This window comes from Schistocerca nitens, chromosome 8, assembly GCF_023898315.1.
Source record: "Schistocerca nitens isolate TAMUIC-IGC-003100 chromosome 8, iqSchNite1.1, whole genome shotgun sequence".
Taxonomy (NCBI): Eukaryota; Metazoa; Arthropoda; class Insecta; order Orthoptera; family Acrididae; genus Schistocerca; species Schistocerca nitens.
Window position 1 is genome coordinate 558780664 of NC_064621.1, and position 21951 is coordinate 558802614.

Genomic DNA, 21951 nt, shown 5'->3' on the forward strand with positions numbered 1-21951 from the left:
CGGCGGCTGCAAATGTTACTGTAGTGCACGCTAAAATTTAGGTAGGCACTTATGAGATCATCATTACCTAGTTTAATAATATTGATGTCTTAGCTGTTGAATGTTCTTGTTTGCGAAGAGTAAAAACTTAAAATTGAGGTCTTTAATATGAAAATTACAACAAAACAAATTGCTTGTTAAATATTTCCTTCTTTTACCTAATGCTACTTAAATGTTCTTGTTGGGAATAGTAAAAATACTAACAATATGTTGAGGAAATTCTTTACTATAAATATTACAATAAAAACTCACAGGCTTCAGATTAAATATTTTCATCTCTGCTTGCTTCTGATTCAAATTCTGTAAAAGAAAGAATCAGATGAAAAAAAATTGTAACTAATTCAGATAAGCCCAAAAAATACAGTGAAGTAAGAGAAGCTGTACAAGTACCTTTTTACTTTGGAAGATTACTATGCAGGAACATGATGTCATCAATCGTCTGTGGCTTCAAAGACGTGCGTTGGTCCTGCATTATTTGTCCCGCAGTAGAGAAGCTTCTCTCAGATGGCGTGCTGGACGCTGGAATGCAGTGCACGAAGTATGCGAGTTTGGAAAGATGCGGATAGATGTTTTCACATCCATGCCACCAAGCTATCAGGTCGATGCCTTCCGAAAATTGGACTTTATCATTCGTATATCTGAGAATTTCATCTGACGCAAAGTCAAGATCTCTCGTCGATTCATCTTCTGAGGAATCTTCAAATTCATTAAAAAGTACGTCAGACTTCTGTTTTTTTGCAGGAATTCCAGATGTTGTTTCCTCCTTATCTTTTAACTGTGGACAATTTCTCGCAACATAATTTTTCACTTCATATTTTTTGGCACTGCTACGAAATTTTAGGTTTTTATATTTTGGATTCAAAAATGTTGCAAGTTTATGGGTTACTGTTACATCCCATTTGCTGATTAAAATAGATTTGGCTGTACTCTTTAAATCTATCAGAAATGGACTGTCGCCATCATTTTTTTCAAGGAAGGGGAGAAGTTTTAACTTCCACAACACACATAAATAAAGCGTAGGGGTTTTGGAGGCTTCGAGATCACAAGAAGCTGTTTTAAATGGTGTCAGAAAGGTTATTATATCTTCCAACATCCTCTTGTCTATAGAATCAATCAAATTATCTTGATGTTTCTCTGACAAAGTTGACAGAACTACAAACCATTGTGAATTAATAGACTCAAACATATCCAATTTACTGTTCCATCATGTGTCTATATCTCCTTTCAGTGACTTCTGAAGGCAATTCTGAAGACCAGATCTTTTAAAGAAAGTTGTGATAGTTCGACAGGAATTTATTAGTCGCTGCACATCACTCTTCTCATCATTCACGTCTCCTCGAGTCATGTGCTCCAGCACAGTATTAAGAATGTGTGCTGAGCACGAGAGCCTCTTGTATTGGCAAAGTGCTGCCACAATATTTGGACCTCTATCTGTAATGAACACGATGCTATTCACAGCACTGAATAAATCAAACGACTGTAGTATCTTAATTAATTCAAGTTTAATGTTTTCTCCTGTTTTTTTAATCTCACTCTCAAAATTTCTGGTGCACAACACTCGATCCTCAAGTTTTACTTCTTCACAATTAACATAATGTGCAGTCACTCCCATATAGTTTATTTTACGGTACGAATCAGTCCATAAATCAACAGTTAGTGCTCCACCTATATCTCTGAATATATTCTTCACTTCTGTGGTCACGTAGACGATCCGCTGTTTCCTTCAAATTTCTGGATATGGTGGTTGGCAGAGGTATCAGCTCCTTAGCACTCACTGCACCGTACTTGGCCCCCACTTCAATAAGAGACTGCCGTCTCGAGAAACCCAGATCCACACGCAACTTCGAATGGTAAAATGTCTTTGCTGACAAGATTGATAAGTTTTTCTGTCGGGCTGTCTTCAAATTTGGTGGAACTTCAGGAACTTTTCACGTCTCTCTTGGTATTTAAGTAAGTAATTATGCTACTTAGTCCAGCCTCACAAGAATGTTTTAGCAAATTTGAAGTTCCACTTTGGTGTCCAGTGTAGGAATATACGTTTTTACATGCAAAACAAGCCACTATAACTTTTATCTTTTCGTTGCCATCAAATACGTATCCGAATTTTTTCCAAATTGGCGATTTCAATTTGTTTTCCTTCACTAATGTTAAATCACCTTTTTTCACCTTACACGAAATTGTATCCATCGATATGGTGTTCATTTGAAGAAAGAACTCTCACTGATATTTGCTACGTTGCACGTTGTCACTCGGTCACTACAAAGCGCTAACTGAAGGCAGCGGAAAATTGCAACGGGCACCTGTCTGGTAGACAGTAGGCAGGTTTGCCACCCAGAGAGCACTTCACAGGCCACACAAAAGACACGGTCGCAGAAACGGGTTAGGCGCAGGTCTCTTGGGTACAGCTACATCGGTCGTAGCCAGGGGCTGAGGACAACAGACATCCGCTCTACCCGGGCCCTGCAAGATTCCAAGAACGTCAACAGACTTGAAGTTTTCAACTAACATGGCAACATACGTACTGGGCAGATACCTTGCTCATTATCTGCAGGTGACCCACGGATATCCGCGTCGGTCGCGATTTTATCTGCCAAGTAACAAATACCGCGGATATACCCATGGTTATCTGCATCCACGCAGACCTCTATCTATCTTAAAGAGTCTGCCAGTTCATTTCTTTCAGCAACTTCATTACACCCTTTTGTGTCAAACAAAATTGTGGCCATTCACTGCCCTTCACTGCCACTGTATATGTCCAATATCCCCTGTTAGTCTATTTGGACTGTGTGCCACATACTTGAGCAGTATTGTAGAATGGGTTGCACAAGGGATTTGTTGACATATATCAAAGAAAACTGTGACCATTCATGCTGCCCTTCTCTGTATATGTTCAATACCCCCTGTTAGTCCTAATTGGTATGGGTCCCACACACTTGAGCAATGTTTTAGAATGGGTAGCACTAGTGATTTGTAAGCAATCTCCTTTGTAGGTTGATTGCATTTCCCCAGTATTCTACCAGTAAACTGAAGTCTACCACCTGCTTTAACTACAACTGAACGTATGTGATCATTCCATTTCATATCACTACAAGCCTTTACACCCAGGTGTTTGTATGAGTTGCTTGATTCCAACTGTGACTCATTGATATTATATACCTAAGATTCTACATTTTTTTGTTTTGTTAAGTGTTTGTTAGATACATGTAACAGGTGTGAAAATTGCACACTTTTCTAAGTTAGTTGTGTTTTTATGTTTGAACACACACAGTTGTGAGACACTTTTGGTTTTCGATTTCATACTGTTTGAGTACTTCAAATTTTCTGTGTTTGTTGTGGAAAGGTGCATGGTCAACATTTTGTACTGAATACGGTGTTCAAACATATTCACCCATATTTGACCTCTTAACTGCATATATCTTGCCAAAAATTTCTGGACAGCAACTTCTATTCATTGTAGGGACACACACTAACAAATTGTGTGTAGTACAACCTTTTTTTATTATTATAGCATTTAATTTTTGTGACAAGTCATCTGTTAAATTCTCATACACCAAAGACAGGATTGGTTTGCATTGTTCTCACATGGTGAATAGTTATCAAATTTTCGAGTGAATTGATCTGACGTGAACAACACATCAGTTCACCCAAAGATGTTTGATGAGTTTCAGTTTGGGGCTGTGAGCAAGCCATTTAACTTGACAGGCTGGATACAATCACTATCATGCTGATATATATTAGGACTGATTCCAAATATTGTCATAGTATGGGAAGCATTCTGCTGTATAAAATGTTTTTATAAACTCAATATTAAGTATGCAGTTAAATAAAACTAATGATTTCAGAACAAAGTAAGAAAAACATCTCTTACTGCAGGACATACAGTTCCAGCGTATTTCATGGCTATATGTAATATGAAATTTTCAAATAAAAAAAGGGACGAATTTCGCTAGAAAACCAATGTAATTCAGAAATAGGTGGACTTCTCAAAACTGAAAGAATTGATGAGTGAATGGCTCTATGCTCAGCTGACTATGAAAAGAATAACATGTTGTTATCACAACGTTTGAAAAGGAATAATAAATATTTATAATCACTGAGTTTGCTTTGCTAATAAAAGCAATCCAAATCTGTTGAAAAAAGTATCATAATTTTCAGTGCATTTGAGTGCACCTCCTTGTGTCATTACTTATCTTGTGTTTTAAATTTGTAATAGCTGGTAAGACAAACTAGAGTAGACAAAACCGCATCTGCTGACAACTTTTAACTATTGGTCACTGAGTGCCCACTGTCACACTGCTGGAGCTCACTGATGCCTGTTATGTGTTGGATGCCAGTAACTGTGTCGGAGAAATCATTGTATTTAACATCCCCTGTTTAGGGAGAATTTCTAGTCAACAATTTTTTAAAATTCTCTACATAATTTTTTCAAGATTCTGTCGTACTTCATTGCCTTTAAAAGCCACATTACAGTGTTTCACAATAGCATGCTCTTGGTATAAACTTTTATTCCTTGTCAGACCAGTGTTAAAATGAATACCTTAGGGTATTTTCCAGACAACATAGTAATAAATGATAGTTTTTACATGTAGAATAAATGTAGCCCATGTGTGACTGTAGCAACTGTCAGGCTACAGAAGTAATCCACAGATATATTTATTTACTTTTTTGTTATTCTTCATTTCTTTGGGACTTCACCCTATACAAATAACTGCTTAAATTTGATTTACATGACATATCTCATTCTCTGCATTAAGTAACTGCTCCAAACTGTGTTCAGTGCTTTGTAAAAATAATCCAGTTGCAATTGCTATTGTTGGTTTTTTCAGAACCCGATAAAGATGAAAGTCTTCCAATGGGTGAGTTGGGAAAAGATGCATCAGAAGAAGATATCGAGAAATCTAATGAGAAGAAAAGAGAAGCCATTAGTGCCTATGCTGAAGGAGAATACCAAAAAGCTGTGGACCTTTACACTGAAGCTATTATTCTAAATTCTGGTAAGAATTGTTGACAAATTTATTGTTATGTAGTTTTGAAAAGCCAGCAGGCACCTATTAACTTGCTGAGGACCCTATTATGCTTATATATTCCTTTAAGTAACACAATTCTAACCATAACTATTTTTGTACATATGGCAGAGAATATGGAGTTCAGTGCCATAAGGAGGTGTAAGAGTTTTGTAACTGTATTATTTGATGAAAGAACTGGAACTTGGAGAGAGGCCATCTTTCTTGAAGCTCTCCCTCACAATCCCTCCCTCACAATCCCTCCCCTTTTGCAATGTCTCTGACTCTCACCACCTTGTAATACCTGCCCCAGTTCTGTTCGAAGCTTCTTGTCCATGTTCCTCTCAAATCATGGGTATCTGTTCTGTTGGTTTGCTTAAATCATCAGTTCCAGGCTAAAATTCAACCACACTGCTGAAGTCAAAGAAAACATTTTGATCATTCAGTACCTAGACAAGAAGTAAGGCTATTCAGTACACACACACACACACACACACACACAATGGAAAATCTGTGATGGAATAGCAGCATCATAATGAAAAGAATAGATTGCTACTCACCATATAAAGGAGATCTCAAGAAGTCTCAGACAGGCACAACAAAAAGACTGCTTCAGTGAAACCCCTATTTTTTATTTTCATGTGGTCCAGACTTTAAAAAATGCAAAATTGAGGAAAATGCAGAATCGAGGAAAATGTTAAACCCCCCTCCCCCAAATTCGAGCAAAAACACGTGTAATTTGCATATATGATTAAAAATTGCAATCCTCTCCAATGCTTTGTATGAAATGTAAGTGAAGGAAATTAAGTGTACAATACAATGCTTATAGAATAATTTGTGGTAATGAATTTCATCAGTTCTTTAAAAAAAAAAAATCACAGATGTGTAACAGCAAGTAAAAATTCATCAAAAAAATGAAATTGTTATCTGGGTGGGACCACAGCTTTCATGTTCAAAACATGCGTTTTTGAGAGATCATCCTTCATACTCACCCAGAAAAAAGCAAGAATTGATGAACATGTTGAATTAAGCCATAAACATCACAGCTACTAAGTGATTAAACTGTAAGCATAAATGTTGACATCTGCTTAATGACAAACGTTGTCACCATTGCTGTTATTATTTAATGCTTTTCTTACAAACTCCACTTCATAAGCTCACCACCGTTAAAGTGTTATTTTAGGCTTTATGAGAGAAACAGAGATGTGAAAAAATGGGTTTACTTTCCCAGTTGACATTACGACCTTATCAGAAGTTGGCTCAGTAAATGTCTGTACACTGTGTAAAATGTAAATTAGGAAGAAAGCTCAGCTGCTACGGTTTCGCGTCATGCCCTCTTCCATTGCTGCCAAACTTCCCGATGTACAATGAGTGGTGCAGAGTATATACACGAATAGTGTACATAATTGTTGCAACTGTATTGTGTCAGATTTGATCACGAAAGTCTTTAAAATGTGTTATCACAATACCCTTGTTCTATTTCTGTGTGACGTCTGTCATAGCACATTGTCTGCATGAAAAGTATATTTTCAGCTCTTCAAAAAATGCTTTCACCCCTACCTGCCCTCCCATTGTTGAAGGGCCATTTCCATTCTCCACACAACCGGTAGGTGAGCTCTTTTTATATGCGTTAGTGTGGTGTGGTGGCTGCGCTGGCTATTGGGCAACTTACAAGTCGCCAGCCAATAAGAATTCCCTAGCTGGAGATGGACGACATTTCCTTGATTATGACTGAGCATATTCTTTGAGACTCGGTGTCTGAATTTAAAATGTTGACAATTGATATTGTTGCTGAATACAATACCTTGGAAATAAAAGCAAAAGGTTGAGACTGATCTATAAGTGGAAAATGTGGTGGGTGGGCCCCCTCATCACATATTGGCTTGGTCCAGAACACTTCACGTTGACTGTCTTCTTTTCTCATTACTGCTGCAACGTAGCAATAGTTGTATCGTAATTGCGTGTTGAAGCTAAATGTTGCAAGTTGTGTCTCTCCTCTCCACACTGGCCTAAAATATTCCCTTAACTCTGCCACTGCCCGTGGTGCGAACCATATGTCTTTTGTGCCACTTATAACTCGTTCTGTCACATGAAATATCAGTAGGAAGAGACCGGGAATAAGTCAAGTGAGACATCAAATAAGAACTTAAAATCAAGGTAAACCGTTCTAGGAAGAAATGTAAAATCAGTGAATTTTCAGCTCACCCCCCACTCCCCCGAAGGGGTTACAATTATATGGTATAGAATTACAAAAAATGTAAAATCGGAGAACGTAAAATCGAAGTTCCACTGTATACATGTAAGCTTTCAACCAAAAGGGCTTCTTCTAAAGTAGGAAATGTACACACTTTCACACAAGGACAACTCACACATAGTGTTTGTGTGAATATATGTAGAAAAAGGCCTTTTGGCCAAAAGCTTTAATGTATTTGCTTGCCTGTGACTCAACATCTCTACTATATGGTGAGTAGCAATCTAGCCTTTTCCTAATGTTGTTATTCAGTACCATAACAATTCTATACAGGGAATTCAAGAATTCTTCAATTTCGGTTTATCCCTCCTCCTCCTCCTCCTCCTCAGAAACATATTGAAACATTCCTGTGTTATTGTGACTGAGTCCTGACTCTTCTGTATTAACTCTTGGAGACTAAAGTTTACGCCATGGCTTCATTTTTTCGATACGGAGCTGCAGATTTTTTTCACCTGAACAAGGATTAGAGTGTCCATTCCCTGGGTCTGAATATCTTAAAAATATTCAACAGTATGCACAGCATCTGACCTGTATCTTTATGCATCCCAGAGATGAAGTTTCTCTGTAGCATATAAACTTTATCTGGTTATTCCAAAAGTATTTTTCGTGATTCCTTCTTTTATATCTTTTTACCTATATTTCTTCCAGTGCCACAATTTACACGTATTGTATTAAATCATCTAACAATGAGCCTTTTCTCATGTTATTACTTCTTCATTCATTTTATCATCCGTTATTAAAAACATTCTAGCACACTTCTTGCAGAAGTCTTCACTGTCCAGTAAATACTTCTTGTCCATAACTATTTGCCAGAGATTTTTCATTACTGCTAGATTGTAAGGCTTATCTTTATTCTTAATTATTGGAGTGGTTACATTTTTATCATGTCAAAGGTAATTACGAAAATGCAGTTCTCAATGTCTGAAATGTACTTTTTCTTCATGTCTTTAGTCAAATGCTCACTATATATGTTAAAAGGCAGCCACTTAATTTGTGTTCTAAGTTTGCTCTTAATCTCTGTTTATTCTTTTTATAAAATACGACACATCTACTTAATGTCTTAATGTAATATATTTAGTTATTAATAGCATTTTTATTTCATTTACTTTAGTCATTTATTCATTAGTGCTCTCTCATCAGAGATTATTTTTGCACATGAGCTGTTAAGCAATTGTTCATTAGTGTCCTCTGACCAGATAACAATAGTCTTAGCATTATTTTACTGCTACGGCAGCAATACAACGGACTCGCCAATCTATTGCTTTTTTGCTTGCATGCTCCACTTGGAGAGTGGATTCCTTTCCCGTCCTCTTCAACTGTGTACATGATGTGCCTAACATCATATTTTCGAAATTTTTAACAGCATCTGTATTTGGTTACTGTGTGTTTCTTACTATTTTAATGTCCACAATACCCGTAAAAAATTTATTGGTCTCTTTCTCTATGGTTGAACTATGATAATAGTCCTTCATCAGTAGTAGCTCATTGTACTAATAATGCATTTGTAATATTCATCATACTCCAGAGATTACATAGCACCCAGGCATCACAGTCGCAGCTCTGGCGATTCTTCTTAATTGACTTAATCTGACTGACTGCTGAAGGTGTTGCTTGCTTTGTTCATCTCGTAGTTCAAACCTGTCCTTTCGCTTTCAATCTCCATTAAACAAATGGGTAATAAAGCTAAAGAGCCTCACGTAAGTAATAAAAATAAAATAGTAAATGTTCAACACACAACTTTAAAATAAACCCTAGGCTTTTATCCAGTTAGAGGACTGGTTAACTTGAGGCACATTGGATTCATAATGCTTTTTAGGTGCCCTCAACACATCATACAATAGCCTCATCTAGGGCCAGGAGAATAGAATCACATAGTCTCTTCTTGCTTCTCTGCTAAACCATGCACCTCTTACAAATTTATACATCTCACCTGCATAGAATCAAATGTGTCTCATTACATAGCATCTGATGCTAATAAATTTCATTCTGCCAACTGACAGTAGTTCACATAACTTTGGAAATACATTTCCATAACTTAATGCTTCTTTTAAATACTCGTTGATATTTACCTTTCTTATTACTGCAAAATCTAAATCCAGGGGGTACTAAAAATTATTTTTAAAAGCTGTATACTTCAAATGTTTTACAAAACAACCTTATCCCCTTCAAAATACTCTCCATTACAACTAATACATTGTTCCACTGTTTGAAACATTTTTTTGTAGCCATCCTTAGAAATGGCTGACAGCTCCTCCCTCATTTTCTTCTTGACTTCTTCAATGTTGTCTAATCGGTGTCCTTTCATGTGCCTTTTCATGTGTGGAAATAAGAAAAAGTCGCACAGAGCCAGTTCAGGCGAGTAAGGTGTTTGGGGCAGTGGAACCATGCCATTATGCTGTTTTTAGCCAGAAACTGTGTAACACAGCTGTGTGTGCAGGCATATAGTCATGGTGGAAGAACCAGTCTCGTCTGCCACAATTGGGTATTTTTTGTCTAACACCGAACTCCCAAGATAACCCACTATCTCTGACAGTTGATCAGTTGTTTATTGACGGCCTGTGAGCACAAGCTATCGAATTTTTTCAATATTTTCATCGATTCGGGCAGTTGATGGACATCCGAAATGAGGTTTGTCATCAATTGATATGTTACCATTTGTTAAATTGAACAAACCACTCATACACTTGAGTTTTTCACAAAGCATCATCTTGGTAAGCAGTTTTCAAAATTAAAACTGTTTCATCAGCATTTTTACTGCGTGGAAAACAAAATTTCACAGCTGCACATTGTTCACTTGAACTTAACCATAATAAAAACAGAAAATGAGAACAAAACAGCCAACAAAAACAATCACTGCAGATGAACAGAACAAGCCAGGTCGACAATATAGGTGGCACTTAACTGGCAAAGAGTCGTGCTATACATGCCTACAGGCAGAAATGTGTACCACACAAGCTCCGCCAACGGCAATCCCGTTTTTTTTTTTTTTTTTTAAACCCCTCGAATGAATATCTCTCCGTATTGACAAGCATACTCCTGTCCCGTAAGTGAACTCCAATCTCAAATCCTGCATCAGGATATTCATTAAAATTAATCATTCTTACGTTTACAGTCATTGTACACTTTTGTAAGCTCACTCAAATGTTTATCATACTTAGGTTTACAATCATCGTACATTTTAGTAAGCTTCTCAGACACGTAAATTTTCTATTACAAAATCCATTGAACTAACGCAGCGTCTCAATGTCTTAAAACTGTTCTGGTATTTGAAATCTTATAATTTTTCCCCACAGCTTTTGAGTCACTTTTTGATGTTCTACAGTATCACCCAAAGCATTGGTGGTAACGCTAGTAGGCTCAACTTTCTCTTGTTCTTTTTGTTCAGCTAGCTCGTGCAGACACTCGTCAAAAGTAGATAAGTGTTTGGTGCACCAATTACTTTGCCTATTTCTCTACTTTGTTCTTACATCCCTACCTGGCCTCACGTGTCTGAGTTTTGATTGTGCATACTTTTGAATTAATGGGTTGACAATTCTTCTGTCTTTGCATCTTATCATTTATCTCTTTAAAATGTTCATGAGCTACATTTCTGACTAAGTCACATTGGTTAATTGTCTATGTTTGTAACTGCTTAGGTAACTTCAATAAGGTTGCTTCTATGTTAGATACGTTATATGCTTTTGAAGTTACTTCTTCCTTCATCTTTTTATTTTCTCCCCTTGTGTTTTTACATTTGAGACATTCGTATACCAAATTTTTTAATTACACCCATTGAGCCTTAATAAGAGCTGCTAACTCCTCTATCTTCCTAATCTGAACTGGCTTACAACTTTGGCAACAATAGGTATATCCTCATTTGTATTTAAACAATGTCACTAGATTGAGACCTAACTACCCAAAGTTAGTGAAGTGTGTCTTTACAATCTTCACAAAATGATCTACTAATTAAAAAAAACAGTCAAGTTGGTGTTGTTTACAACTTGCCTAATCAGTCATACAGTGAATTGTATGGTGCTGCTTATGTCATGCATGGGATAAGTGATGTGGCAATGAGCTGACTGGCCGCTGCACTGTGAAGGAGCTGCACTATTGCCATGCCATTCAGTCGCTGCAGGGATGCCAACGGAAATCACTGCTGCAATTGTAGTCTGGAAATCACAATTCAGAATTCTGTCACTTCATTGATGAAATTCTTCTCCACTCACTTGCCAAAGGTTACTTAAGCACTGAAAGAGAGGTCTGATCTTTCACTGTTGACCAAGTTGCTATGGTCAACTAACATTCTTTCTTCAACTCTTTATAGTAATTAACACCTCTAGTGTTTTACCAAATTAAAATGATTTCTTCTTCGCTATTCAAATTAATTCAGCCCGCACTGATGCATGTGCCCACTTATATTTTCTCACTTATTGGCTTGGTTTGCTATGGGCAACATTGTATCTTCTTCTGATATTTTTGTCAAAATTCTTGGATTTTTTTTAATTTGCTAGTGCTCTCTATTTTTCATCTTGCACTATGATGCTCAAAAATGGCTCTGAGCACTATGCGACTTAACTTCTGAGGTCATTAGTCGCCTAGAACTTAGAACTAATTAAACCTAACTAACCTAAGGCCATCACACACATCCATGCCCGAGGCAGGATTCGAACCTGCGACCGTAGCGGTCACGCGGTTCCAGACTGAAGCGCCTTTAACCGCACGGCCACACCGGCCGGCGCACTATGATGCCAAAAGAAGTGTAACAGGTTGTATTTTTAGTATGATGTGTTCCACACCATGCACAGTCTGTCACCTGGTTGTTGTGTGTGCCTACATTTACCTTAGAAATATCTTGCTGTCGCCATTCTTGAAGTTATTCACTGTAGTGGACCAGCTGTGCAGTACCACTAGACGGTGACGTGAGACGTCTTCACTTCTGCAGTTGGCAGGTGCTGAAAGAGAGGTCTGATCTATTCTAGCTACTGTAATAATGTAGTCACTTTGGCGGTAACTCTTTTGTATTATAAGCATAATGTTTCCATTGTACAACTTTATTTATGATGGATGGTCAAACAGATCTGTCTTAACTGGTAGCTCGACATAGATTGCAATGTGTATTCGTGTACTTCCTTGACATTACAGAATGACAGTTCTCATATATAATCTTCAATTGTTCTGGTGTTTGTTCTGTGACTTCCATGGCACTGCCAAGCCATGAAGCCAAAGCATAAGTGGCCCTCCACAGCAGGTGGAGACGCTCACTTGCCGTCGCACCTTGTCGACATTCTGAGCTGACACCTTTTATGTATCATATGCACATACGGCAAACCAGAGTGCACACTGTGGGATGTTCCACACTTAACAACTACCTAAGGAATGTTTTCGCTTCCCAGGTACATCTTTCGTCGGCCTGAGTGGGTTAGGAATGGAACATTTTATTTCATAGAATCAAAATGTTACAACACACCACATCTTTTATGCTATTAATGATGTCTAGAGATGTAACATCCCTCCTCCCTGAAAGCTTGCACAAGACCTGAAGCAATACTGCTGAGATGGAGGAGGGAAATATACTAGAGCTACTGTGACACCCATTTCATCTGATGAAACAATGAAGGAACAGTGGAAAAACGCTGTGTGGAGTGACAAAAATCGGTACACAATGTGGCGATCCGATGGAAGGGTGTGGGTATGGCGAATGCCCAGTGAATGTCATCTGCCAGTGTGTGTAGTGCCAACAGTAAAATTCGGAGTTGGTGGTGTTAAGGTGTGGTTGTGTTTTTCATGTATGGGGCTTGCACCCATTGTTGTTTTGTGTGGCACTATCACAGCACAGGCCTACATTGATGTTTTAAGCACCTTCTTGCTTCTCACTGTTGAAGAGCAATTCAAGAATGGTGATTGCATCTTTCAAAACGACTGAACACCTGTTCGTAATGCATGGCCTGTGGCAGAGTGGTTACACAACAACAACATCCCTTTAATGGACTGGCCCACACAGACTCTGACCTAAATCCTATAGAACACCATTGGGATATATTGGAACGTCCACTTTGTGCCAGGCTTCACCGACCGACATCGATACCTCTCCTCAGTGCAGCACTCCGTGAAGAATGGGCTACCATTCCCCAAGAAACCTTCCGGCACCTGATTGAACATATGCCTGTGAGAGTGGAAGCTGCCATCAAGGCTAAGGGTGGGCCAACACCATATTGAATTCCATCATTACCGATTGAGGGCGCCACAAACTTGTATGTAATTTTCAGCCAGGTGTCCAGATACTTTTGATCACATAGTGTATGTATAAAGTGCGCCAACCACAAATTACATTTTCATGTACGGTTCCATTGTTGCTTTACAGTTGTGAGCCTGTATCTATTTCTTCATCATTGCTTCACCTAACAAAGTGATAAGTTTTGCCATCACACACTTAAGTGAGCAGCAATAATATAAAATAAACATTGAGCTAGGTGAGAAAAAGTGTACAATCCATGTAAGAAAATGACCAAGATTCGTGATCTGATACAACTGCACTGTTTAATGCTTAGGGTGTGTCATTTCAGTGGGGTAACAATTGTACATGGCATCAGAGTGATACAATGCAATTTTATTATTGTTTAATTAAACAGTTATTTAGCTCATATAATGTGAGTTTGCTGTATCATTATTTAATTTAACTAAGATTAAACTGTGGTTTTGCTCATAGATATTTACCTTGACAACATAGTCAGTTATTCTTTATATGCATACAAGGAACACTGTGTGCTTGCTTGTGTTATAAAAAATGACATGTTCACTTGAGGGATAAAATTAACAGTAAACAGTCTGATGCTGTATTCTGAAAGGACTTTCCATTAACCTCACTCAGAATTTACCTCTCTTCTGCCATTTTTCCGAAAATAGGATAATTAGCTTCATAAAGTCCTGTTGTTGTTGTGGTCTTCAGTCCTGAGACTGGTTTGATGCAGTTTTCCATGCTACTCTATCTTCTGCAAGCTTCTTCGTCTCCCAGTACCTACTGCAGCCTACATCCTTCTGAATCTGCTTAGTGTATTCATCTCTTGGTTTCCTTCTACGATTTTTACACTTCATGCTGCCCTCCAATACTAAATTGGTGATCCCTCGATGTCTCAGAACATGTCCTACCAACCGATCCCTTCTTGCTAAAGCAAAAAAATTACACCAAATATATATTCACCCTCCTATGTCAAACCGTGAGTGTGCAAAAATTTTGATTTTGACTTTTGTGTATCTGTGGGTCTCATTTTTGTGTTCATTGTTATGCCAAAACCTCAGACATGCTATTGTAACAATGTGGGAGAAAATACTAGGTCTGTTATCATGAATGTTTAAGAGAAGTGTCCATTGGATAGTCTGTCAGAAACTGAACACAGATCAGAAGGTGTACTGAGCTGTGGGTAAGTAAGCAAAAGAGAAACAGAATGAGTCAATGGTCCAAGCTCAAGATGTGCAACATTGAGCAGGTTTGAAAAACCATTTTGTACTGGTTGTGGGCCACACTGTTGAACTGCGAAAGGAGAGATCTGCATTCCAATCTCCTTTGTGCCCCCCTACTTCTTTTTTTTCTCCGCAAAATTATGAACTGTCTGTCTGATCATTGACGTGTCCGTTAACTGTTTTCAAATTCGTGTCAGTGTCATTGTGTAACGTCCGATTGCAACAGCGAGGTGTAAGGAAGGGACCTCCAGATGTATGCACCCTCTATTTGTTCTACAGAAGTACCCCGTGTTATGGTTCACATATTCTGTTTTGTAAGTTTTGACTTAAATTTCTTTGTTGTAACATAGTTCACGCCCGTTTATTTGTTGTTTTCACTTCCATGAGAGCTGTATGCGGCATCTCACCTGCTCTCACTATTCATTACATTTACTTGCAACGATAATACATTCTTATCACATGACTCATATTGTATAACCAGTGTATAGTATGACAGTTACCAAGACATCAGAAGCAGACCAGACATGTCAATGACCAGACAGAAAGTTCATAGTGGGGGGAAAAAAATAAAAAAGAGAGGGGGAGGAGGGGAGGTCATCATGATGGAGATTTGAACACAGATCTCCCACTTTGTAATCCAACATCATGACCACACAACCAAGACACCATAGTTCTTGGAGTTTGCTTGATGTTTCACATCTTAAGTTGGGCCATTCACTCTTTCTACTTTGCTTCTTTCTTCACAGTTCAGTGTACCTTCTTCCTGTTTTCATGCTTGATCTGTCTTGTTTTTGACAGGGTATGCACTGGGCCATTTTACCACTAAATCTGAGTGGGGTGTGATGGGAAGTTGCCCTTGTTAATAATAATAATTCCACAGATCTTAATTTCATTGCAATGTGAAGACTATGTTAAAGAGAGACTGAAATATGTAGCCCACACCTCTGGTTTCCTGGCACACGCTTTACCACTAGACTACAGGCCCTATTAATTTGTAATGTTACAAAAATGAATGTGAAACATTCATGTGACAGTCTCTATTCCTTTCATATTAAGTATGTAAATGTCAGCCAAATGTGGCTCGATTTCAAAGGAAGTGAAATAAGCACCCCAGATTTATAAAAGATCACACTATTTTCAAGGTTGGCAATGTTTTACGAATGTTGGAAACTTATTGCGGACTTCAGTGTGAGATACCTGTGATAGTTTCCACAATGGAACTCTGCCTCAAAATAATGCAGAAAATCTAGAGAGATTCTGTTCAAATTAAGCATACCAGCTGTAATGCTCCTGCGCTCAGTCAAGATGTAAATTAGCATAAAATTTTAGTTATAAATTGAATTTTCCTCCACAACTGCACCCTGCAACACAATTAAAGGGACACTGTTTTGTCTCTGATTGTGACACTGAAGTGTGAAATTTTGATCAAAGATGCTTATGACCTTCCTCTGCAATGATGCAAAAGTGTGGCATCCTGTGACATTACCCTCAGGCTTGATGATGGTTTCAAGCAGCAAGCTGTCAACATATGCGAAAAAAAGGCCAGAGCTCAGAACCTTATGTGAGGTATAAGGTGGGTTAATAATGTGACATTAGCACCAAACTTCACCACAATTCTGCCCAATGCCTCTGTGGATGTGTCACACAATGAGAAGGCTGTCACCCCCCTCTTACGGGTGTTAATGAAACTACACCTTTCCTTGGGCCTTGACTCCCACACATTGCGCGGTCAAAACTAACAGTCTGCAGTGTGATGAGCAACAGGGCGAAGTTCGTGACAACAGTTGACACTGCTGACACCCCCCCACATGACGACTCAGCCCTTTACTAACCGGATCGTGGACCAGTTACCCCGTTGGATGTAATTGCACTCCTTTGGAGTGCAGTGCGACTACAGGTTTTGCTCTGGTGTACAGTGTGGAACCATGAGGGACCTTTCAAAATCTTTCAATGAAATTTGAATGTTATTTGAAGCAGTAAAGAGTGTTTATACTTTTCCAGACCTCCAATGAAGCCTCTTAAATGGGCTATTTCAATCTAGAAGTGATCAGTTGTTTACTTTTTTCTTTCACATAGTTTGTAGGTGTAGTAGATCGCAAATATGTATTTAAAGAAAGCGAAATATGAACTAAATGTACTGTTGTCATCAGCAGCCATTAAATTATACTGTGAATAATGAATGTTAATTAAATATTGCTTGAAAAAGAGATTTTTTATTTCATGTAACTGTGATGTGTAACGGAAGGGCAGCACACATCGAAAGATATTATATTTTGTAATCCCGCACTCATTTTTTTATAATATACAATATAACCTCGTTAACACGAATCCAAAGAGACTGAAAATTCAAGAATTTGTGTTAAAAAAATTCTTGTTAACTGAAAAACACAGATTTTAATATGTATACAAGTACATTAGTACAGTAATGCATCATACACTACAGTATCAATCACTTTACATTCGTGTAGACTTATAACACTATAAATTGATGTAAAAGTACAACTACTCGCAAATTCCACTATTTTCTTGGAAAAACTTTAAGCACGGTTTGCTGACATTCATGGAAATGAAGATATCTCTCGTAATTCCACAACCAGCTGTAACTGTAGCTTCCATAAACACAGCAGTGGCATCTGATGTTGAAGCAAATAGTTGTAAACAGTTCAAGGCTATAAACATCTCCTGATAGGTAGGTATTCTCCTCCTCCTCCTCCTCCTCCTCCTCCTCCTCCACACTTTCTCCTGATGACCCTTCTTGCACCATGATCACAGCTTTTGGTACATCAGATTCCACAGAAACATATACTGAATTCCTTAAAACTAATCCCAAGGTTTGCAGTATCTTGCAGAACAGTCCGTTCGTCAGGTGAAGTGGCAGTGTCTAACTTTGGACAACTTCAGTGTTGCTCTGACTTCAGGCTCTGTTGAAGCATTTCTGTATATGATGTGGTGACAAGGAGTCCCAGGCTGCTGCAGTAACTTTTATTGTGTCAGGCAGATAACAATTTGGGGTTACAGTATTGTTTTCAGCAGCACAGATTGCAGTTCTTACAAGTCACACGTGATAAGCTCTCTTCATGAGAGGGAAATGAAGGATCCAAGGGCTGAAGGTGATTTGTCGTGTTCGGTGGTAAAACTGAACCTTTATGTCGGTTCGGTTCAGATCCTGTATGTTATGGACAGTACATCAGTCCAATGTAAGAACAACAGTCTGTTTTGAGCAACCATGCTACTGTTGAAAAGAAGAAGCCACATGTGAAATGATCTACCTTCGATCCAAGCTTTTGTATGATGAGAGTAGATGCAAGGGAAACTGTTCATATTTGTTTTTAAAACAATGCAGTTTCTTGGACTTACCGATAGCCCAGGGGCGAAACTTCTCACTGCCGTCCACATTACACGCAAGGGCAAGAGTTACACATTGTTTGCTGCATGCTCCATCGTGACACTTATCACCTTTTATTCCCAGCATTCATGCATGTCCGATGGAACATTGCCATCATAATTTGGAATAACACAAGCACTGCAATATTGTATTTATTCCCAACACTGGGCAAGTGACTTTCAAGTAAAATGTCTCCCCTGTACGGGAATATTCATATAATGGATGTACGAGTACAGGTTGTAGATACACGGTTGACAACATACATAATTTGGGGTCTGGGCGTGAATTGTGCTCGGATAGCCATATGGCAAGTTGACCACTCGCGGTAAGTGGGAAATCTGAGTTTTAACCCCAGTCTGGCTCAAAATTTCATTGTCATCATTCTATTATACAGCTGATGGTTGTCCTTATTCGCAGCTGTGAATGCATTTCATGTATTTTTAGTGGCTGAAGTTACAGTGCCTATTCCTTTGAACATGCATGCATACCCGAAGGAACATTGCTTCGTGATTCAGAATAACACAAGCACTGCAATATAGTATTTTATCCCCAGGGTGCAAGTTGGAAAAAGTTTGTAGAAAAGTTCAGTTTTGTCCATATTGAACACATCACAAGAGGCATACTTTTCTCTCATGCCGTCAAATTCATGTAACCAGCTGCTTGCACTTTCTTCATAAACTTTACATGCTTCACCAGAAATTTGTACAGATGAAACTGAATATCTCTCTTTTGAAACTGATACATCCAGCCACCAGAATAACTTAAGTTTTTGATGCCTAAATTTTTGTCAGTCTCACTTTCTTTTGACTGAATCATAGGTTGACGTAAAGATGTGGTAGATGCAGGCATATAATTGAACCATTCTAGCTGTAATGTCTCTAATCTTCTTACTTTACACTACAAAATCATTTAGATTTGTTTCTGGAACCTGATGCAAAAACATTAATGATTTTTTTCTTATTTCTTAATTATCATAGATAAAGTAGAGTTGGGAATTCCAAACTGCTGTGCAATTGCTGTTTTCTTTGTACTGTGGCCCATTTCACCTTGTGCCTTAAGCTTTACTTGTACATTTAGAGCTGTCTGTTTTGAGTGCTACCATTTGTAGATTTTTATTCAGTATTTTAACTTGATTTGACTACAACTAAAAGAACAGACATCAAATATGTTTCTAAATGTCAATCTACACATTACTGCATTTATGTGAACGTACTGTACACTTTGATTGTTGAGGCAATAAATGTGGCTGCTGACCTACATACAATACCTTAGAAACGAGTAAACATTGGGCAGTTAGCTTTGTAGTAACATTTCTTGCATTTGTTTCGGAAAAAATAAACAATTAAAAAATACTGTAACATCAGAAGTTTGTGTTACAAAGAAATTTAATTGTGTAGGAACTGAAAAAGGAGTTTGTAATTCACCATAATCGAAATTTGTGTAAATGATAAAACTTCCCATAAGAACTAATGTATTCCTGCCAGTGTCAATGTTTTTGCACATAAACCGCGAGTTTGTCTTAAGCGAGTTCATGCTAATGAGGTTATACTACGTTGCTCAATATGGTTGCCCTGTTCAGTAACATATGCATGACCTTATTTTACCACATTTGAGGCCACTTTGCTGAACATGTCAACACGGTTGTAAATCTCAGTTGTTATCTTATTCTTAGTCCTGCCAGTGTGTGCAGCCTGTTTTTATGGGCTCTTCCTTTGAATAGCCCCACAAGAAAAAGTCGCGAGATGTTAAATCAAGAACATATGAGGGCCATAACCTCTAAGAGATGATTGAATCACCAAAAAATTTGCTTGTGAAATAAATAGTTTTGCAATGTAAGGACAAGGTAGATTGCTACTTACTGTAAAGATGACACATTAAGTTTCAGACAGGCACACTTAAGACACACATTGGCTTTCGGCCACAGCCTTTGTCAGATAAAGAAAGAGAAACACACACACAAGGAAGCACACTTCATGCACATATGACTGCCAACTCTGGCAGCTGGGACCAGAATGCAGTCTTCACAATTAGAAGTCTGGATGTCTTAAATCCATGTAACTCATTGCTAACAAAGCATATGAAACCCTAGCTTTTAATATTCATTGCTGCCTCACCTACCACCAAGGGTATCCTGAAAGTCCCTGTGCCTAGCAATACAGGTATATAAGAACAGTGATGATTCTGCAATAAGCTTACTGTTCTTTTTGGCTTGGAAATTGATTGCATTTGTAAATATTCTTTGTTTGAATATATACATTTTATTCAGTTTGGGAGTACTTGAGTAGCTTGTCAGTAGTGTACAATGTGTCTGTTGCTGAGAGATTTGTTTGTTACAGGTTCTGCTTTGCTTTATGCTAAACGTGGGCAGGCATTATTAGCTCTTGGCAAACCAAATGCCTGTGTACGTGACTGTACCCATGCGTTGGAAGCTAATCCCGACTGTGCCGCTGCTCTGAAGTTCCGAGGCCGGGCACACCGTCTCCTTGGCCATTGGGAAGAGGCTGCCAGTGACTTGCGTGATGCTTGCAAGATAGACTTCGATGAACAAGCTGACGAGTGGTTGCGCGAGGTCACACCGAATGTGAGTACCTGTCAGATAGATGGAAAGGGTGGCTGGCTGTGGGACATTTTTAGCTTGCTGCTGTTTCTGGTGTAGTGATTGGTTACTGCCCCACATCGTCAGCAAAAATCTTGCTTTAATCTTTTATTTACATGTTGATAGATCATTTTTGTGAAGAATACATCATCGTAAGCTTGTTTAACCATACTCACCCATGCAAATTATTAAGTTGCATATGGCTGTTACGGCTGTAGTAAGTGGTTGGAAGGCAGTAGAATGTTATAGCATTTAGCAGTACTTTGCCGGAAGGAAACTTATTTCATTTGATAACTAAGATCACTTTCGAGAGGTAAGAGAACTGAAGAGTCATCTCGTTTCACTTTGTTGATCTTCACCTTAGCTTTACATAACAGGGATGCCATTCTCATACTGGCAGTTCCATACCTGCATAATCTGGTTTTTTCCATATCCTGTTGTAGTGACCGTAGTCTAAATAAATTCCAGTAGTACCAGTGTGCATTGAAAGTCACTTAACAGTGCAGGATTATTACTGTCAGTCTCATGATGCTGTGCTAAATGAAGGCTATTATTTACATTATCATTTGAAGATAGATTTTCTGATCTCTAAGGGTCGTGAGAGAAATGCAGTGTATGCTGAAGAAAAAGTGAGTCATTTTTTGTGACCTTTCAGGAGCATGTTCAAGCATGTACACATAGTAAGCACAGAATAAAGAGTACTTACAAATAAGACCGAAATATATTTTTTGGCAAAGTAGTAACGGAATTTAACTTGTTTTGTAAGTAACATTACATACCTACTTTGTTTTTTGAAATAGTAGCAAAATTATTGAAATTAATTCATGTATCCCATTTTGCAACAAGATGAAGAATTTCGTACCAACTTCATTGGAGCAGATAAAAAATAATTTTTATTGAAACTGTGAGTAGCTCCAATGACCAGTAACAGTGAAATTTTTTAAATCTGATGCCTTTCGCCACCTGTGTTCTTTAGGACAATTGCCTTTTATTCTCTCTCTCTCTCTCTCTCTCTCTCTCTCTCTCTCTCTCTGTGTGTGTGTGTGTGTGTGTGTGTGTGTGTGTGTGTGTGTGTGTGTGTTCTCATATAGCCATATAGTGGTTAGTACATGAATCCGTATTATACCTTATTGAATGTAATTCTTCCACCTGACTGTTTGTGAAGAGAATAAGAACTCTTCTTTGTTCGTCAGTGTAGAACCATTACCACTGGATTTGGAGCAGATTTGTTTGTACGATG

General features: G+C 38.2%; 1 protein-coding gene across 2 annotated transcripts in view; it reads left to right on the forward strand.

Moving 5' to 3' along the window:
* LOC126199360 (putative protein FAM10A4) overlaps nt 1–21951 on the forward strand; it is a 203465-nt gene that overhangs the window by 24250 nt on the left and 157264 nt on the right. For both annotated transcript variants that reach the window (XM_049936225.1, XM_049936226.1), the window contains exons 3-4: nt 4866–5033; nt 20452–20696. In XM_049936225.1, the coding sequence (XP_049792182.1) occupies nt 4866–5033; nt 20452–20696 (413 nt within the window). The remainder of the gene's footprint in view (nt 1–4865; nt 5034–20451; nt 20697–21951) is intronic.